Source organism: Melanotaenia boesemani, chromosome 16, assembly GCF_017639745.1.
Source record: "Melanotaenia boesemani isolate fMelBoe1 chromosome 16, fMelBoe1.pri, whole genome shotgun sequence".
Classification (NCBI taxonomy): domain Eukaryota; kingdom Metazoa; phylum Chordata; class Actinopteri; order Atheriniformes; family Melanotaeniidae; genus Melanotaenia; species Melanotaenia boesemani.
This window is the reverse complement of record NC_055697.1, coordinates 3,426,489-3,453,545: the sequence shown is the minus strand read 5'-3', so window position 1 is coordinate 3,453,545 and position 27,057 is coordinate 3,426,489. Positions and strand designations below refer to the sequence as shown.

Below are 27,057 nucleotides of genomic sequence, written 5' to 3'. Positions count from 1 at the left end.
TTTGTTAGATGATGTTTGGTCACGTGAGATGTTCGGTTCGGAGGACTAGATTGTAGATGAGTTGCGGGACGGCATCGTTATATGTGTGTTGTTCTATGATTAAATTATCGGCGCAAACCACACACAGTATGATCAACATTGTTAAATGCCTGATTTTTTTATCTTCAAATGTGAGGTCTCGACCAGATAAAAAAATCTCACAGGATTAAAAAATCCTTGTGTGTGTACCAGACTTTAAGTGAACAAAGTACTCTACGATTCCCCTGGAGACGTGTGGTATAGTTGCAGTGGTTGTAAGGATAGATTTATAGAAACCTGGACTCCATTTATGGAATTCACTGAAAATGCAGCTATAGACCAATGTGTTTGTTAGATTTATGTTGTTTTTTGTTGATTTAGGGTTGATTTAATTGTTTTCAAGTTTGGAAAAAGATAAAACTATAAATAAGTTCTAAAAAATCATCATCACACATGTTCATCATGTTTAAGACAAACTGTTTACAGGACCCTGAACTATTTATGCTTCCTTGTCAAAGAAAATCTGATGATTTTATCCGGCTGTTATACCCACAGCAGGCCAGCAGAGGGAGACAAACACTGACCCTCTAGTAAGCTGTGTTCAATCCATCTGAGGGGAGTGGAGGGAAACTGCTTACGGTTTGTTGAGAAACATCCAGTCATGTGGTTAACCAACGCTGGATGATTGGTAAAGCCTTGAACCATTTGTTTGTGCAACTCATCCTCATTGATGGCAGTACGGCTGGATAACTGCAACAAAAGAGAAAAAGAAAGTGGAGGAATCAGTGATTCATCCAACAGAACCAGCTTGTGAGAAAAATTCATTAGGAAGTCAGATAAAGAAGAGAAGGAAGACAACATGAAGAACGGTGACCCTGAAGTTGCTTGTTTTCTCCTCAACAGGTAATGATTTCAGGGGAGACGTGACATGAATGAAGTTTTAAAATTCAAACACAAAAATAACATGTTTAACATTTTAGACTTTTGGTCAAAGAAACCAAAACAACTGATGATGTTCTGGAAGACGCAGAGGAAGGAAGACGATTTACCAGAGTTTAGATGTGAGTTCAGCTCAAGATACGCTAAAAAGTTTATCCATGGCAGACTTGATGACAGACTTCTAGACCGGTGCCTGGTATCTGGACCCATCTGTCGCTTCAGACCGGCTTTAGGACCGGTTCCTGGTATCTGGACCCATCTGTCGCTTCGGACCGGCTTCTGGACAGGTTCCTGGTATCTGGGCCCATCTGTCGCTTCAAACCGGCTTTAGGACCGGTTCCTGGTATCTGGACCCATCTGCCGCTTCAGACCGGCTTCTGGACAGGTTCCTGGTATCTGGACCCATCTGTCGCTTCAGACCAGCTTTAGGACCGGTTCCCGGTATCTGGACCCATCTGCCGCTTCAGACCGGGTTCTGGACAGGTTCCTGGTATCTGGACCCATCTGCCGCTTAAGACCCTTCAGGATGAGTCCTGCATAGTTTCTGTTACTGGAAGTACAAATGTTGGTGTTTTTAATAGTGTTGTTGCTACGGCGACCAGCTGTTTCACTCTGTCCTGGTCTAGATTCTTTGTAGGAGTTCAGTCTATGTGGTCTTCATCAGAAGGGTTGCAGGACGTCCTGGAGGGTAAAGCTTTTATCTCTCCATGAGTTTTAATTTTTCTCCAACATCTGATCAGCGAACAAAGAAGGACTCTTGCCTAAACCTAACCAGCTGAAGGAAAGTGGTTTAAAAACCTTTTTTAATCAAACTCTGACGTGATCCGACCTTTTTAACCAACCAAAGGTTCCCAGGACACTTTTCTCTACGTCTTTTTCTAAATCCTTTTTATGACTTCATGAAAACCTGAAGTAACTTCCATCAGTTTCATGATTTAAACCAGTGGAACCAAAAGCAGCACAAACGTGAAATAACATGCACACAGTCTGGTCCACGTCAGCTGGTTGGCCTTCCCAGATCCGGTGAAGACTTCATGTAAAATCCAACCTGTATATTGTTGGATCTGCTTCCACCACTAGACGTCCCCAGTTATCAAACACAGATGATTTCTTATCTGTCCAGAAACACAGTTTCTTCCTGAAGTATTTTCACTATTTCGTCCTCACCTGTCTTTCTTTTATTAGGATCCTCATTAACGGCAGCAAAAAGCTGCAGCTATTCTTCCCGGGACCCTGGGGTTCTGGGGTTCTGGGTTCTAGGGGTCCTGGGGTTTCGGGTTCCGGGTGTATAATAATTGTTCATACAGCGAGATCAATAAATCATACAAAAATAACAAGTCATGTATAAACTTATGATATGAAAACAATTAAGATGTTTTATTACTATACAGGAATGTATGCACTCTCAGTATATAATAATAATAATAATAATAATAATAATAATAATAATATAATCTCTATAAAATCAACACCAGCTGATAATATTTTACCAGCGTGCTACTAGCATCAGGTCAGTAACTTACATAAAATAATCATGTTTAAATTCATATATAGTTTAAAAGGGTCGTAGTTACAGTTGTGTTCCTACAGAATACCAACCATGACTAAAGGAATCTATTTATATTCCCTACATTATGCTGCCATTGGCCCTGTAATTACACCGCAGTGCTGCTGCATTCTGGACCATCTGAAGTTTATTTCTGAGCTCAGATGAAGCTCTGGACCAGACTGCTGGATAATAGTTAATCTATGATAATATCAGTGCCGGGGTGATTTGTTTTGTTGTGTTTCTTTTAACAGATGAGATAGCATGACCTCTTCTAGCAGTCAGACTGTTGACATGTGTATTCCATGTTAGCGTGCCGTCAGTAACTCTGCCCAGAAGTTTAGCTTCATGTTCCTGCTGAAGAAGCAAACCACCCAGATTCAGGTCCCATTGTTGGTTGTCTCTGATTAAAAAAGAATAACCCAGAACCATGCAGCTGTTTTTTCTGCCTTTAAAAGCAGCTGGTTTTGTTTTTTTTTTTCTTTCCTTTTCAGCTTTTCATCCTCGTGCTTGATGTACTGATTTATCTCTAAAGCTAGAACACGTTTCTGTGGAACATCAATCATCCTAAACCTCCACAGATCCTGAGAATAATCCTCCAGACCTGCAGGAACAGCTTCTTTTTTAATCTTATTTTCTTTCCTCATACAGACATAAAACCAAGAGAAAAGCTGAAAGTGAAAGCCGGGTGTGAAGCAGTCCTGACCAGACAAGTCAGCCTCAGACTCGTCCACCATGTTGTGTGAACACACTGAGACATGAAGGCTTAAGAACTAACACAAGTTCACCTTACACACAGAAAACACAGACTTCTAACTGGGAACATTCCCTGGAACAGACTGAATAAATAAATGAGGTTAGATCTCTACGTGGCTGTGATGTCTTGGAGGTGTGAGGATACTTTCACATTTAATTCTGCATGTCCTGTGGATGATGTGGCCCTGCTTCCTGTACGGCAGCTGCTCTCCGGCCAAACTTTCAGCTTTGTGTGTTTGCAACAGAGTGGAGGCAGACTTGTTTCAGGGTGGGGAAAGTTTGGGAAAACCACCCTCTCATGATAACCTGAACCTGGTTTTACTGCGAGCAGCTACATTCGTGCCCTGATCTCTGGAGGTGGATTCGGGTCCTGTGTTTATCAGCGTCAACGACTGTAATTGTGAAGAGAAGCCACACCCAGACACACATACAAGACAATAGACCAGCTGCTAAACACACACACAGGAGGATCAGCGGGTTACTATGGAGGGTGTGGTCTGAAGGAGATAACAAGCTTGTCCTCAGGCAGACCTGGTCCTGCCGGGAATAGAGTGGAGCTGGAGGGTGGGGGTTCTTCTGGCCTGTGCAGACCAGTAAGCCCAGCAAGCTACCGTCTTTCATTCATAAACAAAACCAGTCACTGGGATTTTAATGGTGTTCTTATTCACTCCTGAGCTTCTTAATCCTCAACAAACATGGTCAGACTGGTGGTGGTGGTGGTGGAGGACACAGACACAGATTACTGGTGACTGGTCAGACTGGTGGGTGGAGGGAGGGCGGGTTTGGATCCCACATCCTGGGAGAGACTGGTCAGTCCACTTTGGGAGACCACCTCCCTCGAGATGTTCAGAGGAAAGCTGGCTGTGTGAGGTAGATGGACTGAGCTGGTTCTGCCGGAGGTGTCCCGTCACCCCCCATGTCGTCCATGTTCAGGACTGAGTCACAGAAGATTCAGGATCATCCTCCAGTGTGAACTGGAGTAATATGAGGACAGAACAGGACTGGATCTGACTGGATCCTTCTGTAGTTTGTCTAGATTCTTGTTGTGAAGCGAACTTGTATGAATATAATGAGTTGATTGAATGAATATAAAACCTGATTAATCTGAAATAAGAGCACCAGAATGATTTTTTGTTGCCTCCTACAGCCAGAGACTGGAGCCAGAGAAAACCAGACATGCTGTTTCATCTAAGAGAAAATCCCAGCTGACGGGCTTGCACATGTCCTGCATGTGAGGGTGTTTGACCCCGCAGGTGTAGAACAGCACCTGCTGGATGATACTTGGCTCCAGCTGTGGCTCTGCAGTACTGGTCTAAGTGCTCTAGATCTATAATTCTCCAGTTTTCTAAAGGTCTTTTAAAGTTTTTATTTAGACATTTTCTGCCTTTTCCCTCTTTTCTAGTCCAGTCCTGGTACCGGACCAGTTTCGGTCCAGTCCTGTTACCAGACCAGTTCCAGAGGTTCTTAATTCAGACCTCTGAATCCTTCAGGCAGAAACAACTTGCGGGATGAACCAGAGATTGTCGACACAGAACAGACGACTTAGCAAAGGACCGGTTTAAACTGGATCCTTAGGCTCTTTGTTACAAAGACGCATTATTTGTTCCCATTTCTTTAGTTTCATGTGTGAAACCAGCAAAGATCAGACAGTCTGACAGACAGAAAACTGGATTTTAGCTGCAACAAGGTGATTCCTGAAGAGCTGTTAGCTGGAAACTTGTCTCAGCAGGGAGGCAGAAGCTGGACCTGAGAGATACATTAGGTTCTTCAGTTGATCCCTCTACTCCTGACCAAAGCCTCATCAGAAATGGAAGCATGGCTGTGAAGAAGCCGTTCTTAAGGAAGGAAACAGGGAGAAAAGGCTGAGGTAGGTCACGTGGCCCAAGAACTGGACAGAAGATCAGTGGAAATGGGTCTGATGGAGGGATGGATCCTCCCTATATCCTGGACCTTAACAGGTCTGATGGAGGGACAGATCCTCCCCAGATTCTGGACCTTTACAGGTCTGATGGAGGGACAGATCCACCCCAGATCCTGGACCTTTACAGGTCTGATGGCGGGACAGATCCACCCCAGATCCATGACCTTTACGGGTCTGATGGAGAGACAGATCCACCCCAGAACCCGGACCTTAACCCGGAACTCAACATTATTGAAGCAGTGTGGGGTCACTCGGACAGAGAACAGAACAAAAAGCGAAAACATCCAGAGATGAGTCCTTCCAGGACCCAGGAGAACTATACCTGGAAAGTCCTTCAAGGATCCTGGAGAAGTGTTTGTGGAGTCTATTTAAAGAAATGAAAGAAAGCTTCTCTCCGAAGGTTCAGACTGCTCAAACCAGTTATTCACTTTAAGGCCTTAAAATCCTGCAGTTTTCACTGTGTTTTTATGGATACAAGCAGCTATGGATATGGAGCAGCTATTCTGCTGGACTCGCCTCACCTGCTGCTGGAGTTCAGGACGCTTCACAGATTAAACTGCATCTGCAGCTTGTCTCTAAAAGTGAGGTACTGAATTTCTAGATACTGTAGCTGGAATGGTATATTCACATCTCAGGGATCTGAGCTTTCCGGTGGTGTAGAACATGTGGAAAGTAGACTGAGTAAAATTTATTTTTATTTGTCCCATCCACAGAACCTCTAGTACCGGGTTAAGCTCAGGATCCACAGCAGCTCGGTCCCAGTAAGATAAAGAACTGAGGAACGGCTCCAGACTGCTCCACGTCTTTTATTTTTCAGACATTGTCTGCTTCTTTTTCCAGTTTGGTGAAGTTTATTTAAAGATTGTGGCTTTTTACAAGATTTACTGTCTTGATTGTGAAACTGTAGGAAAACCTGGACTGACAGCGTTTTTATTCAGGATGGGACTGTTGCTTCGGTTCTTCTCAGGCGTTACATGTTCATACAGGTAGCCGTGCTTCACCTGCGTCAGCTGCCTGCCAGGCTCTGTGTATGATTAGTAGTTCTAGTGAACTGTGTTGCTATCAGATCTTCACAGATCTAAAAAATGGGACCTGATCCAGTAGACCCTCCTTTTTTAGTTTTGTTTTCAGTCTCTACAGACTGTGTGTTTTGTTGGTGTGATCACATCTAACTCGAGTTTGTTGTCAGCACCCAGGAAACAAAACCCACAGCTGACACTCTGTTTATAGATGAAATGATGAAATAAGAGAAGTCCCCATCACAGCTTGACTGACAGACTAATCCCAGTTTGAATCACAAGGCCCCAAAGGCATGACAAACACGGCCATGCACACACACCTACACACTCAGGATAAACAGGAAGTTGAATAGTGAAAGTATCATATGACTGGCTGAAGCGTCCCAACACGCTCTAGGGAATTTTTCAGTTTAGCTCCAACATGTTCTTTCATTCGTCTTCAGACTCATGGATCTGTTCCACATCTTCCCAGGAACCAGCCCAGATCCTCCTTTTGCTCTATTTTTAGTCTTAGAAAATAAAGCTTAATGTTAATGGTTAACATGTATGTAATGATCTATCAATCTACATCAATACGTCGATTCAGTGATCAATGAGCCAATGGCATCGATCCAAACTGAAAATATGGATCAAACATGGATACAGTAATCATTTCTTAGGCAGAGAGCACTGCTTTTAATCACCCGTATATGTATTTATCGTGGCTGCAACATGTGAGTAGCCTGTAGGGGGCAGTGTAGGGACTAATTTGACCTGAAGTTACCTCCATCTTTACGACATGTGGATGTGCTGCACAAATATGTTTGTCACGAAACCTGAAGAGATCAGAACTACTCTAGACGCTGGCGTGCAGATGTGCAAAAGTAAGTGGAAACAAGTCAGAAACTCTTAAGTCCGTGCACGGAGGAAGATGATGGGGAGTGGGGGCGGTGTCGATGGGGTGCTCTTTCCACCTGTCAACAGACGCTTGAACTGACTCAGCAATTTTATCAACCGCTGATCTACAGAGACTAATTCAACCAAACACTTACCTCCTCTGTTGTCGTCATGCTCTTCATTTTGTTTACACCCTACAAATTGTTTCAATTGTCCCAACAACCAAAATGAACCTGATGGGGAAAATGTGGAAAAGGTGTGATGTGTGTCTCTGATAAACTCAAACTGTACTACCTTGGTTATTCTACCTAAGCAGCAAAAATGTTTTGAGACTTGAACATGAAAAAGTGGCTTTGTCAGATTTTAGACAACCCCCCCCCCCCCCCCCCCCCCCCCCCCACACACACACACACACACACACACACACACACATCCAAACAACCATTGCTCGGGTGTAAGCTTCATTCTGTCACTTCTCTGAGATCTCTTCTGCCAGTAAAGATCAGTCTGATGTTGAATCCTGTCTTTTCCCTTTGCTCTGTCTCTTGCCCTTCTCTCTTTATTTTCCTGTCTACCTCCATTAAGTCATAAAGCGAAATGCTGCTCTAAAGTGATGTGATGAAAAAAAAAGTAGTGTGGTTTCTCAGCTGCAGGGCAATTACAACTCCAAGAATGGACTTAATGAATGTAACCGTGCCTTTAAAAGGAGTCAGAAACAGAGTTTTAGAGTCGGAAATGCAGTGCTGCTCATGTCTCCATGATGAACATTTTACAGCTCAACATCCAGAATGTAGTTCAGTCTGTTTTGTTTATATGTCTGATTGATCAGGAAGAATTAGATTTCAGATCAGCTATGATCATCATCATCTTCTATTGATCTCTGAATCCTGGGTCTGATCCAGAGTGTGTCATGGTAAAATTTTTTTAACTGAATCGTTATCCACTAAATGGATATGGTATGTGTGTATTAACACACCTTTCTGGTTGGTACGACATAAAACATCCAACTCAGCAGTAAAATATGTTGCAGTCTTACAGCAAATATTTCCCTGATGCATAATACACATATTACTGGAATATGAGTTTGAGATTGTAATACATATATACTTTTTGTCTTGGTTATGGAGGGTGTCTGGGAGTCTTTTTTTTTTTTTTTTTGTATTTTTTTATTTATGTTGTAATGAATAATGAATGTATTTATTTATTCCTATAAATGTTTTATAAATTTGCCTCCACCCTAATCCTGCAAAACGAGCCCCTCCCAGTGCTAGCTAAGTCTTACAGTAAACGGGAGTAAGAACACACTTTTCAAAGGAACTGCTGTGAGAAAATGTTCAAGTATTTCAAAACACATGAGCAAGACTTAGTTGGAGGAAGAGGAGGATCTGCCCCCTCCCACCAGCTATTCAAGTGAAACCAAGAAACTGAACTGGGCCCTGTCAGACAATGACTCTCAGATTAATCATAATCTAATCTCTGATCTGCCTCTACTCCCACGTCACTGAGTTCATTCATCAGGATCATGTGACCGTGTTTACGTGAAGCCACTGATCAGAAAGCAGAAAGGTCTGATGGGAGCTAAAAGCTTGTGTGTGGCTGATGATGGGCTTTTAACAGGAAGTGCTGTGTTACTGGATGATGAAAGTGCTTTTATGCTGCTGTCAGCTGCAGACGTAAAGTTAAGTCCCACCATCTTCTGCACTGACTTCCCTCTGGAGCTTTTTCTATAACCTCAGAAATCCATACTGACCCATCACTGCTCAGAAATCTGCACATCACATCCATCTGCCCAAGAACAGTCCAGCTTTAAAACATCCTAGTCACACTTTCATTTACAGGCACTTTGTTTAAAGAAATACATATCTCTAATTCTGGGAATGAAAAGATCATTGAACACCGCCATGTGAAGGTTAAAGCCAAATTTATACTGGTGCTGCGTCTGCTTACGGTGGGGTCAGCTTCTGTGCACAGCAGAACCAGCGTCTGGATATCACAGGAGCGGTCTCTGCGTATGGTAGGACATCTATGTATGATAGGAGGTCTCTGCGTATGGTAGGACATCTATGTATGATAGGAGGTGTCTGCGTACGGTAGGACGTCTGCGTACAGTTGGACATCTGCGTACAGTTGGACATCTGCGTACGGTAGGACACCTGCGTACAATAGGACCGGTGTCTGCATATGGTAGGACCGGTGTCTGCGTACGGTAGGATGCCTGCGTAGAGTAGGACATCTGCATACAGCAGGACCATCGTTTGTGTATGGTAGAACATCTGTAAACGATAGGGCTGGTGTCTGCGTACGGTAGAACCTGTGTCTACGTACAGTAGGACCGGTGTCTATGTACGGTAGGACGGCATCTGCCTACGGTAGGACATCTGCGTACGGTAGGATGTCTGCGTACAGCAGGACCGGCATTTGCGTATGGTAGGACGTCTGTGTACGGTAGGATGACTGTGTACAACAGGACCTGTGTCTGCGTACGGTGCGACGTCTGTGAACGGCAGGACCTGTGTCTGAGTACGATAGAAAGTCTGCTTATGGTAGGGCTGGCATCTGCGCTTGGTCAGGACCAGCGTCTGCATATAGTTGGACACCTGCGTACGGTAGGATGTTTGTTTACGGTAGGCTGGCATCTGCATATGGTAATGTTGGCGTCTGCATACCATAGGATGGTAATCTGCGTACGGTAGGATGGTCATCTATGTACAGTAGGATGTCTGGATACGGCAGGAGCAGTGTCTGTGTACAGTAGGGCCAGAAATCCATAAACACATAATTGCCAAACTGACCAATCACAATGGAGTGCTTCCTCACAACCGTGCTGCATAGCAGGAGTGGAAGAGTGGAAGAGATGTGGCTGACCAATGCAGGGCTTACAGCCGTGAAGCCATTACTGACCTGCATAGACGCCACACCAGTAAATCCAGCTTGAAGATGCACCCTGTAACATTCCGACCTTAAAACTCATGGTTCCAGACTGGTTTGGTGGTACAGTGATATCTGTCATGTGCATTTCTGGAGCTGTCATTGTCCAGCAGCGTCCTGAGGCAGAGAAACTGCACTGCACATAATTTGGTGTTACAGAATCTGTACAGTATGAGCAACAGGAGGCAGCCAGATATCCTAAATGTTGATCTACATCACTTCCTGTCTCTGCTGCACTTGACAGTCCATTTGCATTCACACTAGAAAGGAACCCAACCAGGGTTCACTTTCAGGCTGAACATGCAGCATGCCAGTGGGGATAACACTTTCACCAATGTAGACACTTTTAAATTCAGGTTAAAAACATTTCTCTTCTCATGCATGAAATTGGTACAGTATCTAGGCTGTTGCTACTTTTAATTAGATGTAGTTATTTTATATGATTACATCATGATTTTATTATGACTTTAGCACACCCTTTTAATGATGTCTAAATATGGTTTAGTTTCTCTTTTTGTTATTTAATGTACTTTATACAATGCTGCTTCTGCACCCCGCTGTAGTACTTGTAATGTTTTATGAAAGCACTTTGAATTGCCATGTACATGAAGTATGATTTACAAATAAGCTTTTCTTTCTTTCTTTCTTTCTTTCTTTCTTTCTTTCTTTCTTTCTTTCTTTCTTTCTTTCTTTCTTTCTTTCTTTCTTTCTTTCTTTCTTTCTTTCTTTCTTTCTTTCTTTCTTTCTTTCTTTCTAAATGAACTTGCCTTGCAAATGAACCAAGAGCCCCAGGTTTTTTAACTGGACCAGTGTAAATGGTTTTACTCTCACAGACCGCCAATTCTTTGTAAGTATGGATACATGTTCCTCAAGGATCCATAAAATCGAGGATTGATTTTAGGCCCAATACTTTTAATTTGTACGTGTTGTCTCTTGGGGATGTCATCAGGAGATACGGCATTGATTTTTACAGCTATGCTGATGATACACAGCTTTACATCGCCGTGTCTCTTGATGACCTGGAGCCAGTTAATGTCCTTTTAAACTGTATTTTAGATATTAAGTCATGGATGGCAGACAACTTCTTACAGCTTAACCAGGACAAAACTGAAGTTTTAATTATTGGTCCCGAGGGCAAGAGAGAGATCATTTTTTATCAAAACTACATCCTTTTAATCCCTCTCAGTGTGGGAGAAATCTGGATGTTCTTTTCGACTCTAAGCTATATTTTATTACACACATCAGAAATATAATAAAAACTGGATTTTATCATCTTAAAAATATCACCAGAGCCCATTTCTCTCCCTTGCCAGTATAGAAGTGCTGATGCATGCTTTTATTTCTAGTAGATTAGATTGCTGTAATGTCCTGCTCTCTGGTCTTCCAAAAGAGTCCATCTTAAACCTACAGCTACTTCAAAACTCAGCAGCACAAGTTTTGACAAGGACCAGAGGGCGGTACCACATCACACCAGTTTTAAAATCGCTGCATTGGCTCCCCGTGCGATTCAGGATTGATTTTAAGGTTCTTTTAGTAGTTTGTAAATGTCTTAATGTCTTGTCTTGGGCCATCTTATTTATCAGACCTTCTTTTAAGTCATGAACTCTTGGTACCGGCCGTTAAGTTGTTTCAAGAGCGAGGACCAAGACATACGGCAAGGAACAGTCTGCCAGAGAGCTTTAGGGCTGCAGAGAACGTTGATGTTTTTAAAAAAAAAGGCTTAAGACCTACCTTTTTAGCTTAGCTTTTAACTAAATTTTATTTGATCTTAATTTATTTTACATAATTTTATTTCACGTTATTTTATTTTCATTTTACTCAACTGTACTACTTTTTATTTATTTATTCATTTACTTATTTATTCATTCATTCTTAGCTGTTCTTATTGTTTCTTAAGGCTGTTTAATTTTAATTGCAACTCCAGTGTTTTCCTTGTGGGGACCCTCCACGCCGGGGGTTTTGCCTACTCGGTGGGGGGGCTGCACCTATTGGGGTGGCTGGGGCCCTGCACTGCAGCCTTTTGGCTGGGGTGTGGGCCCTGGTCTGTCCTGATGGGAGTGGTTGCCGCTGTTGGACATGGGTGGATTGGCCCCTGGTGTGGATGGATCCCCATGACACTGATATTGTTTCCTCACAGCAGCATCAGGCCGCATGCTTATCACTTTTAGTATTTTATAATAACACTCAGTTCGAGACAGAGAATAAAGAAAGAGAATCATGTTTGTAAAGAATGGGGAGGGGTGGGGCTGCTTGGTGTGTGTATGTGTGTGTGTGCGTGCATGCGTGCGAGCGTGCGGCTGTGTGAAATATTTTGGGGAGTGTTTCTATTATTATGTATTTCCACTTTGTTTTGTTTTTAATATGCATAAATGTTTTTAATCATGTAAAGCACTTTGTGTTGCCTGTGGCATGAAAGGTGCTTTATAAATAAAGTTTGATTTGATTTGACCACAGTTTAAAAGTTTCACACTGCTAAAAAAAAAAAAAACTATCCGACTATCCATGGAAGTGGACCAAGTGGTTGGTCTAAAGCAGTGTTTCTCAATCAAGGTCTTCAGTACCCACTGCCCTGCAGGTCTTAGATGTGGTCCTACTCCAATACACCTGATTCAGATTAATAAACTTCCACATCAAGCAGCCTGATCACAAGCCATTTATTTCATTCAGGTGTGTTAAGGTAGCTTTTTCTCTAAAACCTTCAGGGCAGTGGGTCCTGAGGACCAGGACTGAGAGACACTGGACTAAAGGGGACCAATGAATGTCAGTGTTAATGCACCCCGAAGTAATTTGATAGAAGTAAACTTTAGTCAGTGCTCATGGGCACTAGCCACTTTGATGCCCTAGGCGAGGTTATGATTGCAACATGATTTGGAAAAATCCTAAATCTATTTGATGAATGTAGGCTGTGTCTATTTTTACACTGATCTGGTGACCCCCAGATTTGCAAAGGTTGTTTCTAGAGGCCACTGAAGTGCTGTCTAAGTGAATCTGGACATATTCCTAAACAGTACAAGCAAAACACAACTGCAGCACAGACTCAAATTTAATGAGTTAAACAACTTAACTAGAGGTGTAACGGTACGCTGAAGTCACGGTTCGGGACGTACTTGGTTTTAAGATCACGGTTTGGTTCGTTTTTGTTACAGGAACAAATGCAAAACATAAAACTGCTCAACTTTGGTGTAAACCAGTAAAACCAGTAAATTCATTAATAAAATAAAAAATATGGCTAAGAGATATGTCCCCTCCATTTTAATAGACACTATCTGCACATACATATTACAAGAAATGGAGGGATGTTTCAAAAGAAAAATAAAGATGATTCACTCAAACTTGTACAAATATCACTTTAACCCTTTCTTTTAAAAGTAAAACTTTATGTGTGCTGTAGAAGATAAAGCAACATTTTAATTAAATAATGTTTGAATGAGCAACATTTTCAGATAAAGTCTGTATTCAAACCTGTAAAACCTGTAGCCTCCTCTGCACTGAGGCCTGTGAGGCTACAGGAGGTGCAGCGATGTGGACTCTGAGCTGAAAGGAGAAGATCTGCATTTACTGGTTTACGTTCCTAACCTCACTGATGGTCACCAGCTGTGGGTAGTGACAGAAAGAACCAGATCCTGGATATAACATGATAAAACATGATAGGGACTGTAATCACACCATTTCCCTTTGAGTCCTGTCACCTGCAGAAATAATTTGATTACTCTGCAGCGGTGAGGAGTTTCAGTGATGGACAAGTACAGAGAACTGGTCAATTAGAAACAATCACCTCATCTTCAACACAAACTAAAGAGATGATTGTTGACTTTGGGAGGAACAGCAGTAAACACAACTCTCTATACATCCTGGGAGAAGAGGTGGAGAAATACCAGTACCTCAGAGTTCAGCTGGACATCAGACTAGAAGCATCTAGAAGGAAGAACAGAGCAGACTCTACTTCTTTAGGAAGCTGAGATCCTTCAGCGTCTGAACCGGATGTTTCAGATCTTCTATCAGTCTGAGTGGAGAGTTCAGTTCTCTGCTGCCCCTGCTGGGAAAGCAGAACCACAACCAGAGACTGAACCACAAGCTCTGGTTCTGTTCTGGGGACTGATCTGGATCCTGGAGCTGATTGTCCAGAGACACAGAGAAGAAACACCGAGGATCAGTCAGATCAGCAGCCATCTCCTCTGGAACAAGCTGATAGCTTCTCATTAATTATCATTGTTTATATATATATATATATATATATATATATATAAAAAAAAACTATTACAACATTGAAATTTCCCTCTGGGATGAATAAAGTCTTTTTCATTTCATCTCTATTTAATAGAAACTAAATAGTTATGATGTGAATGTGTGTGTGAGTTAAAATGAAAAGCAAAGATGCAAAGGTCTTGATCTGAACTAAAGCTCAGTTAGAATAATTCTGCAGTGTTATACATTCATTCCTCAGCCGATCACCAGTAAAAGTTCATTTTTTTTCATATTAACTGTCTTATCCTCTAGTTTCTGCTTGCAGCCAGCAGACACTGCAGCCTCCGATCTTTGACCCGACAGCTAATGATTAACCAGGTGTTTCCACAGCTGCCAGCACCAACACAGACACCATCTAACAGGGACTAAAACCAGCCAGAAGCTTCCTGACCACAGATTTGGGTTAGTTTTGATGTGGAGGGAATTATTTGTTATATTTGTGAGTGTTTGTGGTGTAGAGGAAAGTGATGATACGCCTCCATGAATTATCTTAAATGATAACAGAGGTTTACAAAGCCAAAACCTAAACAAAAAAATCCTGGAAGTTCCATGATAACATGACTTAAACTCAGTCCTTCTGTATTAGCTGTTTCCTCTGAGGTCTTTTGTCTTCTGCTTTGCTGCAGGATTTGCTGCCACTGACTGGTCACCAGGTAACAGGAAGGAAGTATTCATGGTGCAGAGGTTAGAAACTGCCTCGTCCACAGGCCTGAGTTTCCTGTTCACTGAAGTAGAAAGGAAAAGTGTGAGCATGGTTTTCTAGATCTGGATATTTCTTGTGCATATTTTCTGATTTTGTGGTGAAACACGAAGCTTTGGGTCTTTCTGAACGTGATCTCAGGCCAGTTATCAGTTTATTACACAAGACTTGTGGCTAATAATTCTCCAGCCAGCCACACAACAAGCTGCGGCAGCACAACATATCTGGGAATGGTGTAAATGAGAAGAAAGTCAGAGGATCCCAAAAGAGACAAGACATGTGGGTGACATGACGCTCGTATCAGAGCTTATTACTAGTAACTGCTGGCTAGAACCCTGGATCAGAGGTTCAGAGGTACATGTTAAACTGTTTAGACTGAACAGAGATGGATTTTTACTTCATTAATTCTGACATTTTATCAGGTTAAATTTTCCCTTCCTTTGTCTTTAGTCAGTTTATGGGTTCCTGTGCTTCTGTTTTAACTTTAACTCCAGCCAGTTCTTCTTTAGTATTTCCCTTCTCCTCGTTGTGCGTTGTCTTTCACTTCCTTCTTGTTCTTCCTTTTCTGGAGCCCAGCTCAGTGTGACTTCTCTATAAAAGTTTCTGTTGCTTTCTCTGCTCATTAACCAAGCTCAAGTTCATCTGGAGTCTGGGATGCTGCACATACCAGAGAGATAGTGCAAACTCACATGCATGTGTGTGAGAGAAAACTTTGTTATCAGAAGTTCCACATGGATAAGAAATCCGACTGGAATAAACATTGTGTTGTATCAGAGACACAGACAAGGTCACACTTGTTTGCTCTCTCTGAGAGGAGCTCTGCAAGTTCTGCTGAATAGAATTTAAAACTCTTAGATCTCAGTGTCCAGGATCCACTGGATCTTTTTTATTATTAATTTTTTTTAACTTGTCCTGTCCAGCATCACAGCAAGCAAAATGATAATCTGGTTGCTGTATCGTGCTGAACAAATTTGCTCTGCCAAGGGGAGGCCTATGGGTAAGGCTCCTCTTGATAATCTGATTCATTTATTTATTTATTTACTTTGAATCACGGAATCTATGTAATCTTGCTGGACCTGACCGGAGGGGACAGAAAAAGATGGAAAATAGCAAAAAGAAGCAAAAGGGAAAGAAGAAAGGAGACAAAAACATCACAGACAGAAGCAACGACCCTTCAATCCACACCATCACCAGACAACAAACTGTTACACCTGTACATGAACACACCAGAGAATTTCCTACAACTTTTACAAACAAACAGAGCTGCTAGTCATTAAGAGTTTTAAAATAATAACCAAATCAAAAAGACATATCATGAAAGTAGCACAACAGCGACCATATACTAACTCACAGGGAAAAAAAAGAAGAATTATCTCTTAGTATATAAACCCACTGGACAACTCAGTGGCTGTGTCAGCATGCAGAGGATGAGGAATAAGGAGTGATCAGTGATGAAGAGTGGTGAGTGAGATCGTGCAAAAGCGACCCAGGCCACCCAAGGCTGCTGGGGGACATCCCATGATGCACTGGGTTCCTCTCTGCTAGGGGACGTCCCATGATGCACTGGGCTCCTTTCTGCTGGGGGATGTCCCATGATGCCCTGGGCTCCTTTCTGCTGGGGGATGTCCCATGATGCCCTGGGCTCCTTTCTGCTGGGGGATGTCCCATGATGCACTGGGCTCCTCTCTGCTGGTGAATGTCCCATGATGCACTGGGCTCCTCTCTGCTGGGGGACGTCCCATGATGCACTGGGCTCCTCTCTGCTCTCTTTACTCTCCATGTAGAAATATCTGACGTTGTTGTTCATCCATGTTTGTCTTCTTCTTTCTCAGCAGGATTCCCTGGATTAGAGTTCTGCTGCTGGTTTACCCTCTTTCCTGTCCTCTCCACCTCCAACTGCTCCAGGAAGAGCCGTCCTCCCTAGTTCTGGTTCTGATGGAGGTTTTCCTTCCTAGTTCTGGTTCTGATGGAACGTATGGTGGCTAGAAGGTTTATAAAAGCTTTTCTTGGCTCTTTAAGAAGGCAGACAGACTACTGGCTGGTCCTTTAGCTGCAACCTCTCTTACTTTCTGTGTAAAACATCAGTACGTTTGGTTTAAAGATGGATTTTATGGTTCTGGTCTTCAAGCTGTGTCACTACAGGGAGTCAGAAGTGTTTATTATAAATACTTTTTTCTTTGCTTTACAAAATGACAATGAGATCAAAAAAGCTTGTCTTCATTGACTCTTACTTCTTAATTAACTGGTTCCTATAACTGGAAAAAAAGACGTGGAATCGTAAGAAAATGGCTGCCCAACAATTAACAATGAGACATGCTACCTTCATTTTCATCTTACTGTTGGTACCATGTGGGTTAATGATAACACGGCTGCCTTTACACATGTATGCTAGCTAGCTGCAGAAGGATTAGCTTCTTCTCATTAACACAGACACGTCACCGTTGTGGAATGTGCTGGAAGTTAGAGTTACCACACGCTGCAGCTTAGAAACAAGCTTTTTATTCACCAGTCTGAGAGAAAAGACTTAAGTTCTGCTTCACATTTCACTCCTTTACTGCCTGAAGCTTTCTCTAGCAAAGAAAAGCAATGCCATGTTCTTCTGGTATTTTCAGATTTCTTGACTTTGGGACCTGGTTTAAAAAACTCCCCAAACACCGGCTCCATATGGACGAAATGCTGGAACGTGGCCAGAGTTGTAGTTATCAGCTTCTGTTTGCTCTGTTTACAGCTAGTTTGTGACGACAGATGCAGGAGGCTGCTTTCTTTTCTGTCCTCATTATGACAGACCATCCTCCACTCATCCTGGTATAACTGGTATCAAAGTAAAATGTGATCCACAAACAATCTGCACTGAATAACTCAGCGGCATAGCAAACAGCCATTTTTATAACATTATAGAAATTGTTTGCTTTTTTCTATAGAAACTTTTTGTCTGAAACATTTTTCCTAAAAAGAAAACTTCTTATTAGAATGAATGAATTCCTAAACACACGCCTACAGAACAGGCTTTACTAACTAGATGTAAGCATGGAAACTACAGCATGCTCCACATGTCCACACCATGCTGATGAAAAGCAAGCTCTCCACAAAGACACTAAAGAAACAATTACACCCATAGACGTCCATAAGGAAGTGAATCACTCAAACTCAAGAAGCTAAGAGTGTAATCTGAAACTGCTTGCTGTCTTCCTCCCACTCTGCCTCCGTTCCTTTCTTTTCATCCCATACTGACCCTTCCCTGGCTAAGTGGTGGCCACTGTGAGCTGACCAGTACACATCCCCATGTCTTTGTGTGGGAAGGGTGGCTGACTAATGTAGGGGAAAGACTGAAGATAACATCACTTAATTTCTTTTGGAGAAGTCCCCTGTCTTTCATGGCTATTCACTCAAAATCTTTAAGAGCGTTTGACTATGACAGGAAGAATATTCCCATTACAGTTTTACAAATCAAAGCTTGCTGACTAAAATCTCTGGAGCAGGGGCATGTAATGACTTTGAATCTGCTTCCACTGCATTAACTAGACTTGTTTTTAGGTTGGTTTTCAACTAAAGCAACTATGAGGCGAGAAAAATCCGTCCAGCTCCTGATTTTTCAGTCACAGCAGATCTAGAGGATCAGTGTTAAGGTATGTCCCAACTTCTTTAAAGCCAGTAAACGTGGGTGCTGGTGTTTGCTGAGTGTGATGTGTGGGAAAAATGTTTGACATAGTGGTGTTCACACTGTTGGAACAGACTAAAGTTGGAGCAATTGCTTTTAGATCAGTGTATAAGGGCCACTCTTTCTATACCAGCTTCATTCTGGTCCCAGAGGGACCCATCGGACACAATATGGGGTTCATCCTGCGCAGGTTGCCAGTCCATCCCAGGGCCATCACAGGGCCATCCCAGGGCCATCACAGGGCCATCACAGAGCCATCACAGGGCCATCACAGGGCCATCACAGGCCATCACAGGGCCATCACAGGCCATCACCAGGGCCATCACCAGGCCAAACAAGACAAACAGCTATGCACTAGCCTGCAATAATAATAATAATAATAAATTAAGTTTAATTGTCTGATACATGAACGATTAAAAAACAGGGCCACAATATTTTACATACAATATTTTACTTCTACAGACGTGTACAGTGATGCTTTTCTTTATTTTCAATCTTATTTGACTTTTTATTTATTGTAACTATTTTCCATCATTCTACCAACATACTAATAAAATAATATCCTATCATATTGTATAATATATCTGTTCTACTAAAACACAACAGGCTTATTTTCCTGTTTATCACTGAGGCAAACTTGATAATTACAATGTATACATTACAAAAGGTTCTCCTTGTCAGCACACCCACCACTTTAACCAAATCTCACAGTTTCTCTGTTAACATTGACAGCTCTTCTATTCTCCCCTCCCCTCAGGTAAAAAGTCTCGGCGTCATTTTCGATAGCACCCTTTCATTTCATTCACACATTAATAGCATCACTCGGTCTGCCTACTTCCACCTCCGAAATATCAACCGCTTGCGTTCATCGCTCACTCCACATGCTGCAGCTATCCTCGTCCACAGTCTGGTCACCTCAAGAATCGATTACTGCAATTCACTTCTTTTTGGTCTCCCCGATAAATCACTTCATAAACTACAGCTTCTTCAGAACTCTGCTGCCCGGATTATCACTTGCACACCTTCTTTTCAACACATCACACCGGTTCTCAAACAACTTCACTGGCTCCCAATAAAATTCAGAATCAACTACAAGATCCTGCTTTTCACCTTCAAATGTCTCCATAATCTGGCCCCTCCATATCTGTCTGACCTACTCCATATAGCTACTCCCTCCCGCACTCTCAGATCATCTTCCTCCATTCACCTTTCTGTGCCCCGTGCCCGTCTCACCACCATGGGGAGCAGAGCCTTCAGTCGCTCTGCTCCCCAGCTCTGGAACACACTCCCACCTGAACTCCGTAACATCGACTCACTTCCATCATTCAAATCACAACTTAAAACTCATCTGTTTAAACTGGCCTTCTCACCTTAATGTTTTTAACTGTCTGCTGCATGATGTTTGTTCTGATGATTTGTCTTATGTTTTAACTGATTTTAATTGTCTTTTGTGAGGTGACCTTGGGTCTTGAAAGGCGCCTTGAAATAAAATTTATTATTATTATTAAATTTTATAGTATATATATTTATTTTCCATTCTATTGGATGACTCATGAATGCCCACTGACGTGGGTAATTTGCGAATATATCATCCTCACCCAAACAGATACCAGAAAACAGCCTTTAAATAGTTGTAGTTCTTTAACAGGGAGGTCAACATATTCCATGTTAAACATCAGAGGACCCTGGAAGGGGCTTCATAGCTAACATGCATGAGATGTTAGCCGTAGAACGGCTAGTATTTTGTGGGCCAGAAGTGGTCCTCGTACAGGAAACCTGTCTGGACATAGATTATGGCAGTTTCCTGGTGAGCCACATGTGGTGGTCATGTGGTCAGCTTTTGGCTGCTATACTCACATTTAGTCAACGCCATGAGTCAACAGCCATGAAGCAAACAGCCACTTACTAGGCAGACTAGCAAGTCTAGTAGTTAGGCTGTAACTTGGGTTAGCTAGTGCAGCAGCTAGCTAGTCCCTGGCTGTTGTGCACCTGCTTGCTTAAGCTAGGCTAGCCAGCAGCGGCTAGCAGCCACCTATTAGCAGGGGTGTCCAAAGAGGGCCCCTGAATCAGATTAATGGGTCAACACAGCCATAGTTATGGCGGGCTGGCAAGAAATGCTCATATAATATAGCTGAATAAATGCACTTTACCACAGATGTTTTAACCTGCATAAGTCCATGGCCATCTGGGTAACCCCAGTATAAGAACTGGACAGGAAAAAGGTGCAGACCCCCGATCCATGACATGAGAAGGGGTTCATTATTTATCATTATTTGTTGTATAACTTAGCTTTTGTGGCAAAAACTTCCAAAATGCTGAGTTTTGATAGAAATATTTGTTAAGAAATGTAGGGAAATAATAATTTGAAAAAAAAAAAATTCTTTCATTTTTTAATTTGAGCTTTTAGGAAAAATAAACTAGAATAAAGTAAAAGAAAATCCACATTAAGTCGTTAAAATGAGAAGAATCCATTATAGAAGCCCTTTCAGCTTCATGTATGTATCCTTGCAGGTATTAATGTTTTCACTGCATTTTACCATTTCAATTTTTATTTATGAAATTTGGAACTTAGTTTCTGCAGCTTTCTGGTTTTTATTTGGGCTGTTGTTGGTTTCCAAACTGGTTTCACGAGAATGACTTTCCACACCAGGAAATGGTTCGTTTTGGGTTTACTGGTTAACAGCTGTATTGTTCATTTTGACTAAAAGCAGCAAACAGACAAACAGTAAAGTGAGTGTTGTGGAGAGAGAGAGAGAGTGAGTGAGAGAGAGAGAGAGAGAGAGAGAGAGAGAGGGAGAGAGAGAGAGAGAGAGAGAGAGAGAGAGAGGTGGAAGGGAGTGAAAGCTCTGAGCTGGAAGTTGAGTCTACTCATTAATAACAGCGATGGCAGCAGCAGATTTGACCTGCTGTTATCTGCTGTGACCAGAAGCTAACAGAAACTCCTGGTTTCTGTCTGCGGTGTTACTCAGACTGATGCCCATATCTGGAAACCCGGAACAGGCACACCTGGACGCTGACGTCATAAGCTGAGCGTACCTGCAGCAGCTCGCGCTGATTAAGTCCCCAGACGCTGAAAGTAGCAGAAGAAGAAAAAGAAGACGAGGAAGCTTCGACGAAAACTCTCACGGAATATATTTAAATCCTTTTCATTGCAGTTTTTCTCAATTTTTATGAGGAATATTGAGCAGAGGGTTTTCAGACAGATGGGGACCGCTTGGGTCGCGGTTTTGGGATTTTCTTTAGTTTTACAGGTAAGACTTCCTGTTGACCTTAACTTTACCACCAGTTCTCGTCATTTTCTGGTTGTCTGTGTGTAATTTGACGTTTCATGCGATCGAACTTCGCCTTTTCGTGATTAAAGCCCTGCTGTGGGCTTTTCTTTTACTTTAGCTCAGAAATTTGGTTTTATCTCTTTTATTGATCGATTAAGTTTAGATTTGGGTTCAGGACCAGTTCTGTTGGTCCTGGTTCGGGTCTGCTGCGGCTGGATGGACTAGAAGCTCGTTAGAAAATAATAAAATTCGCTCCGTGTTCGTGTTTACACTTAAAAACGGTCAATGGAAACCACCTTTTTTTACGTGTTTTTTACAGGTTCGTGCACGCGGGCCTCGCCCTGCGTCCGTTGGTGACGTCAGCAGGTTAAATTCCAGCTCACGCGGCTTAATGAAAAGTTTCTAAACGTAAAGAAATGTTTAGATAATAAGCAATACTAACAGGTGTTTAATGGACATTTTATTCCCTCAACCTAAAAATCTCAGAGAATAAATAAATGTTTTTTTCTACATGTGAAGTAGAAAACGTGACTTTTTCATGCAGAACTTTAGAAAAAATGTATGTATTTAAATTTATTAAATGTTTTCCAATTTGTATTCATATATTCATTTAAATGGGTTTACTTGATTTTAATTTCACATGCTGTTGTATTAAAGGCTTTCATATTTGTTTAGAAAAGTTCTGTAATGAATAAAGTTTCAGTATTTACTAGAAATGTATATATATTTTTTAAGTTTAGAATTTATATTTTTAAGTCTTTTCTGTCAAAGATTTAGATTGGTTCATTCTATCCTCCATCATTTTAAAGATTTTATAAACCAAACTAAGGACAAGTAGAAAAAGGAGCCGCCATCTTTGTTTTTTTTAAGCCCTCTGATTGTTTACTCTTCTTTAATTGATCCAAATCCGATCAATAATTGGCTATCAGAGCTAATTATTTTATTTATTTGAATATTTAGATATTTGGTATTTTTAAAAAAAGAAATTCAAGTCGGAGGTTTTTCAGCACATCATGTCGCATTAAAGCGTCAAATCAGGACTCGTTTCTACTGAAAGTTGTGCAGATTCGGTGTGTTTCATAAAAGTTCAGGTTGGATGAAGGCTCTCTCTCTCTCTCTCTCTTTCTCTTTTCTAGGCCTGGGCTCTGGATGCTGTGGAGGAGGCATCATGTGAACCTGGATTTGAGTCCAACTCGCTGATATTTAAAGTGACCAGAGAGTACCTGAGGCAGGGCACGAGACTGGGAAAAGGTGGGACTAAACCAGGAAGCTGTCCTTTGAGTCGAATGCACAGAGCTGGGAATCAAACTGGGAGGTTGTTTTTTTGCATGTAGAGGAGATTTATTCAGAAGAATTGAGCATTCAGTCATCTATTAATGTGCTTACGTCTGCTGAATGTTCCTGTGGTACAGCTCCCTCTGGAGATTAGTTGTTGTCAGAAGCAGCCTGAACAACTTCAGGTCTCGTCTTGCCGTGCCCTCCGCCTGTAACGCCCCCACCTTCACACCAGAACAATGTTCCCGAGCCAGTTTAGCAGGCTCTGCTGTTCAAACCGTGTCCGACTCCTAAATGCAGCTGCTGTTGTGCATGTTTTCAGTTCTGAAGTCTAGTGTAACTCTAGTTCTGAAGTGTAAACTTACAGGATTTATTGTGGTCTGGCTGCTTTGGATCTTTGCTTGTTAGTTTGTGTACGTATGAATAAAGTATTTTTACCTGTAGAAAGCAGCATTTAAGTGTGCAGTGGTCGGTGGGAGATGTTTCTGTGGCATCTGTAAATGTGTTTTTTAGCTCTAAAAGACCTAGAAGCATGTTGGGGCTCCTGAACATAGAGAAGTAGAGATTATCTGTGCTGTTTAGTACCTTTGGAGAATCCCATTGTATTGGTATAACACGGGTCTGCAACATTTAATGTTTAACAGGAACTATGTTCACCGCCTATCCTACAAAATAAAAATAGAGCCACAAAACTGATTTAACTCTTAAAAATAACCAGAAATATTTATTTATTTTAGCTTTTTATGTGTTACAACAAAAAAATGCCAAACCTGTGCACCACCAGTGTTCATACACACACACACCTCCGCTATGTGCTTAGTATCAACATTACCCATAAATGATGGCGTCTGCAGGAGCTGAATCAGTCATTTTAATGCTTCTGTCCACGAAGGCCTTAGTAGCGAGGGACATGTCTCTAGTTTTACTCAGGTCCAAGATTAGATGCTGTGATGTTATAATGAACGACAGTGTTACGGCTTTACGTCCTGACCTGCAGCTATATTAAGTTTGGGGACTGATCCACTCATTTAAATGTTTGCACCGCTCAGCTTCACACAGGACTTGGGAAATAATCTTCACCAAATACCGTTTGTACTGAAAATGTCTTTCAATGTTATATTTTCTGTTTTCTTTCTAATTTCTTCCACCTTTCCTAACTTGAACTTGGTTTACTGACGCATATATCAGAGCAGCTAATTCTTCATGGATTTCTTAGCCTGGCTGCAAACTGTACCATTAGATAACTTTATTCTTTCCCTCATAGCCGATTGCCGATACAGGCTGCCGACATTTGGAGCTGATACTACTTTTGTTTCCTCAACTTGACTCATAAAAATGACAAAATAATATAATGTTGTGTTTTTTAATGGAAACATTTATTAAAAAGTATGTTTTTAATCCTTCCAATTTAGCAGCTACAGGTTATAATGGAGGGAAACAGACGCTCTGCATTTTCTCCTGTCAGCCGGGACCAGCTCCTGTATCTAGTGGTCCAGCCGGAACTGTGGTCTGGGCTGTACCGTATCCCCGTAGTTAGTGGTCCAGCCGGGACCGTGGTCCAGCCTGTACCGGCTCCCTGTAGCTAGAGGCCCAGCCCGTACCAGCTCCCCATAGCTAGTTGTCCAGCTGGGGCCAGCTCCTGTATCTAGTGGTCCAGCCGGAACTGTGGTCAGGCCCGTACCGTATCCCCGTAGTTAGTGGTCCAGCCGGGACCGTGGTCCAACCTGTACTGGCTCCCCGTCGCTAGTGGTCCAGCCTGTACCTGGGAGTTTTAGTGTTAATTCTGTGACTGATAAGAATATTTCGGCTGTGTTAAACAGGAAAAGATGATCTGAGAGTTTAAAACCTTAGTTTTGAAGCTGATGCTGCTGGATTTCTCTCTGCTGGTGGGGAGGAGTAATGCAGGCTCTGCTGGGTCTCCTTCCCACTAAATGCTCTCCAAGAGGTTTAACTTTCTGTTGGGACTCGCCATAATTTATCCACTGATGTTCCCCTGTTAGACTTCTTCACCCAGGCCTTGTACAGGTTGTTTTTTCTTACTGTCTCATATATTCTGGTTAAAGCAGATCAGCTTCTGGTTCTGAATAAAGCCATGCTCGTATTAAGCCTCCTTTTGTAATAGTTTTCAGCCATGTCTGTACACGTAGGGTGATCCTCTCATTACCAGTTTACGGCGCTTATCCGCCAGCCGGGCCTGAGCCAGAGCTCGGTTGGATCAATGTGTTCTTCTTTTACCTTGCTGTCTAGCCGTACATGTTTTTTAGCTGTACTAAATCTCCTCCAAACATGAAACCTGAAAGTTTCGTCTTTTTAAAATTACAGCTTTGTTTTGAGTGAGGCAGTAATTGAATATCACGCCGGTAAACGGAATTAACTCGACTTTTTTGCAGGGACGGGGCTTATAGAAACACTTTTCTATAAGAACTCTGCTTAACGGGTCAAAACTGCCTCCAGCTAATGCCCTGCTACATATCCATCCTCCGCCATGTTCTAAGGATATTATCAGAATCCAGTCATTGATCAGTTGTTGACCCAGTTTTCTAATAATCCACCGCGCTGGTTTCCAGCATCAGCTGCTTACTGTGTGAATAAAGTTTGGGTGTAGTGTCTCTGTCAGCTCCGTGCGACGGACACTGGCTCCTCTCGGATGATATTTTAGCCGATGCAGAGATGTTCGGTCCATGAACGAGAAGTTCTGAATCACCTCTTTGTGTTCCATCTGTTTTACTTTACTTTCTCTGAAATGAAGACAGGTTGTTGTAACTGGAGCTTATTTCCTTTTTTGTCCTCAGTTGGCTTCTCCGACTGCACCGAGCGCAGGATGTTTATGTTCAGCACCGATGACAGTCGCTTCCAGGTGAAGACCGACGGCACGTTAACGGTGAGTATAGTTTAACGGTCCAATTTCATGATGATGATGATGTGGTTTGAGTTGAGTTAGTAGTTTTTTTCAGATAAAGGCTTTATAAAGTATTTTCATATGTAGAAAGATCATTTTCATATTTAATGATAGTTTTTTAACTAAAAGTAAATCTTTGTTTATAATTCTGTGCTGGTAATGACCATCTGAAACCTGGTAACCATAGCAACCACCAAAGTAATGTTCACCAGGCTTTTTCTGCAGATTTGTGGATCTTTGATTCTTCAGTTCAATTATTATGTTAATAATAATTATTATTAAATAAAATGTTTTTTTTATGTAATTTTATGTATTTATTCAACTTGCTTTACCACTTATTAATTTAATCCCCTAACTAAACTAAACAATCAATATGAACATAAATCTCTAACACTTGAATGAACATGTAAATGATCTGTTCCTCGCTCACATTAACCAACCACGCATAAGAACAGCTGCAGGCCAACAGGACAAAACCAATGAACCTCTTTCATTAGATTTTCAGTCTTTGATCAAGCTGCTTCAGATCAAACGTTGCGGTACTTTAACATAAAGAAGGTTTCAGACCCAAATCCAGCATAAACACCAGGACATGCAGCAGTCAAAGCCAGTTTGGGTCTTTTTGGTTTGAGTGACATTAAACTGAAGACTGGATGAGTCTGTAACGGTGCTTTAACAGCAGAATCCAGACCTGTCGGTAACTCCTGACGTTTGTCTCGTCCAGGTGAAGAGACGGGTTCATCTTCATGAGGGACTCCGGAGGTTCTTCATCCATGCCTGGGACACTCAAGGTCACAAACACACTGTTCCTGTTATGGTGTTGCACCATGATGTACGTCACCACCAGAATGCGGAGCGTCACCATGGAAACCACCACCAGAATGCGGAGCACCACCCTAGTATAGTGGAGTCCAGTAACAACACAGAGGTGGGTTTAAATGTGGAGCCCTCACCTCCTCCATGGTATCAGATGTTTTCATAGCTACTGTCTGCATAGAAATTCAA

The 27,057-nt window shown here is 42.0% G+C and overlaps 1 protein-coding gene across 2 annotated transcripts in view; it reads left to right on the top strand.

Moving 5' to 3' along the window:
• Window positions 1-27,057, top strand: part of cdh31 (cadherin 31) — an 89,221-nt gene that overhangs the window by 46,927 nt on the left and 15,237 nt on the right. The window contains exons 1-4 of one of the 2 annotated variants that reach the window (XM_042009634.1): window positions 21,491-21,857; window positions 23,015-23,129; window positions 25,946-26,034; window positions 26,777-26,980. The exons of the other annotated variant lie outside the window; for it this stretch is intronic. Coding sequence (XP_041865568.1) covers window positions 21,777-21,857; window positions 23,015-23,129; window positions 25,946-26,034; window positions 26,777-26,980 — 489 coding nt within the window. The 5' untranslated portion in view covers window positions 21,491-21,776. Of the gene's footprint in view, window positions 1-21,490; window positions 21,858-23,014; window positions 23,130-25,945; window positions 26,035-26,776; window positions 26,981-27,057 lie in introns of those variants that run through there. 2 annotated transcript variants of the gene reach the window in all.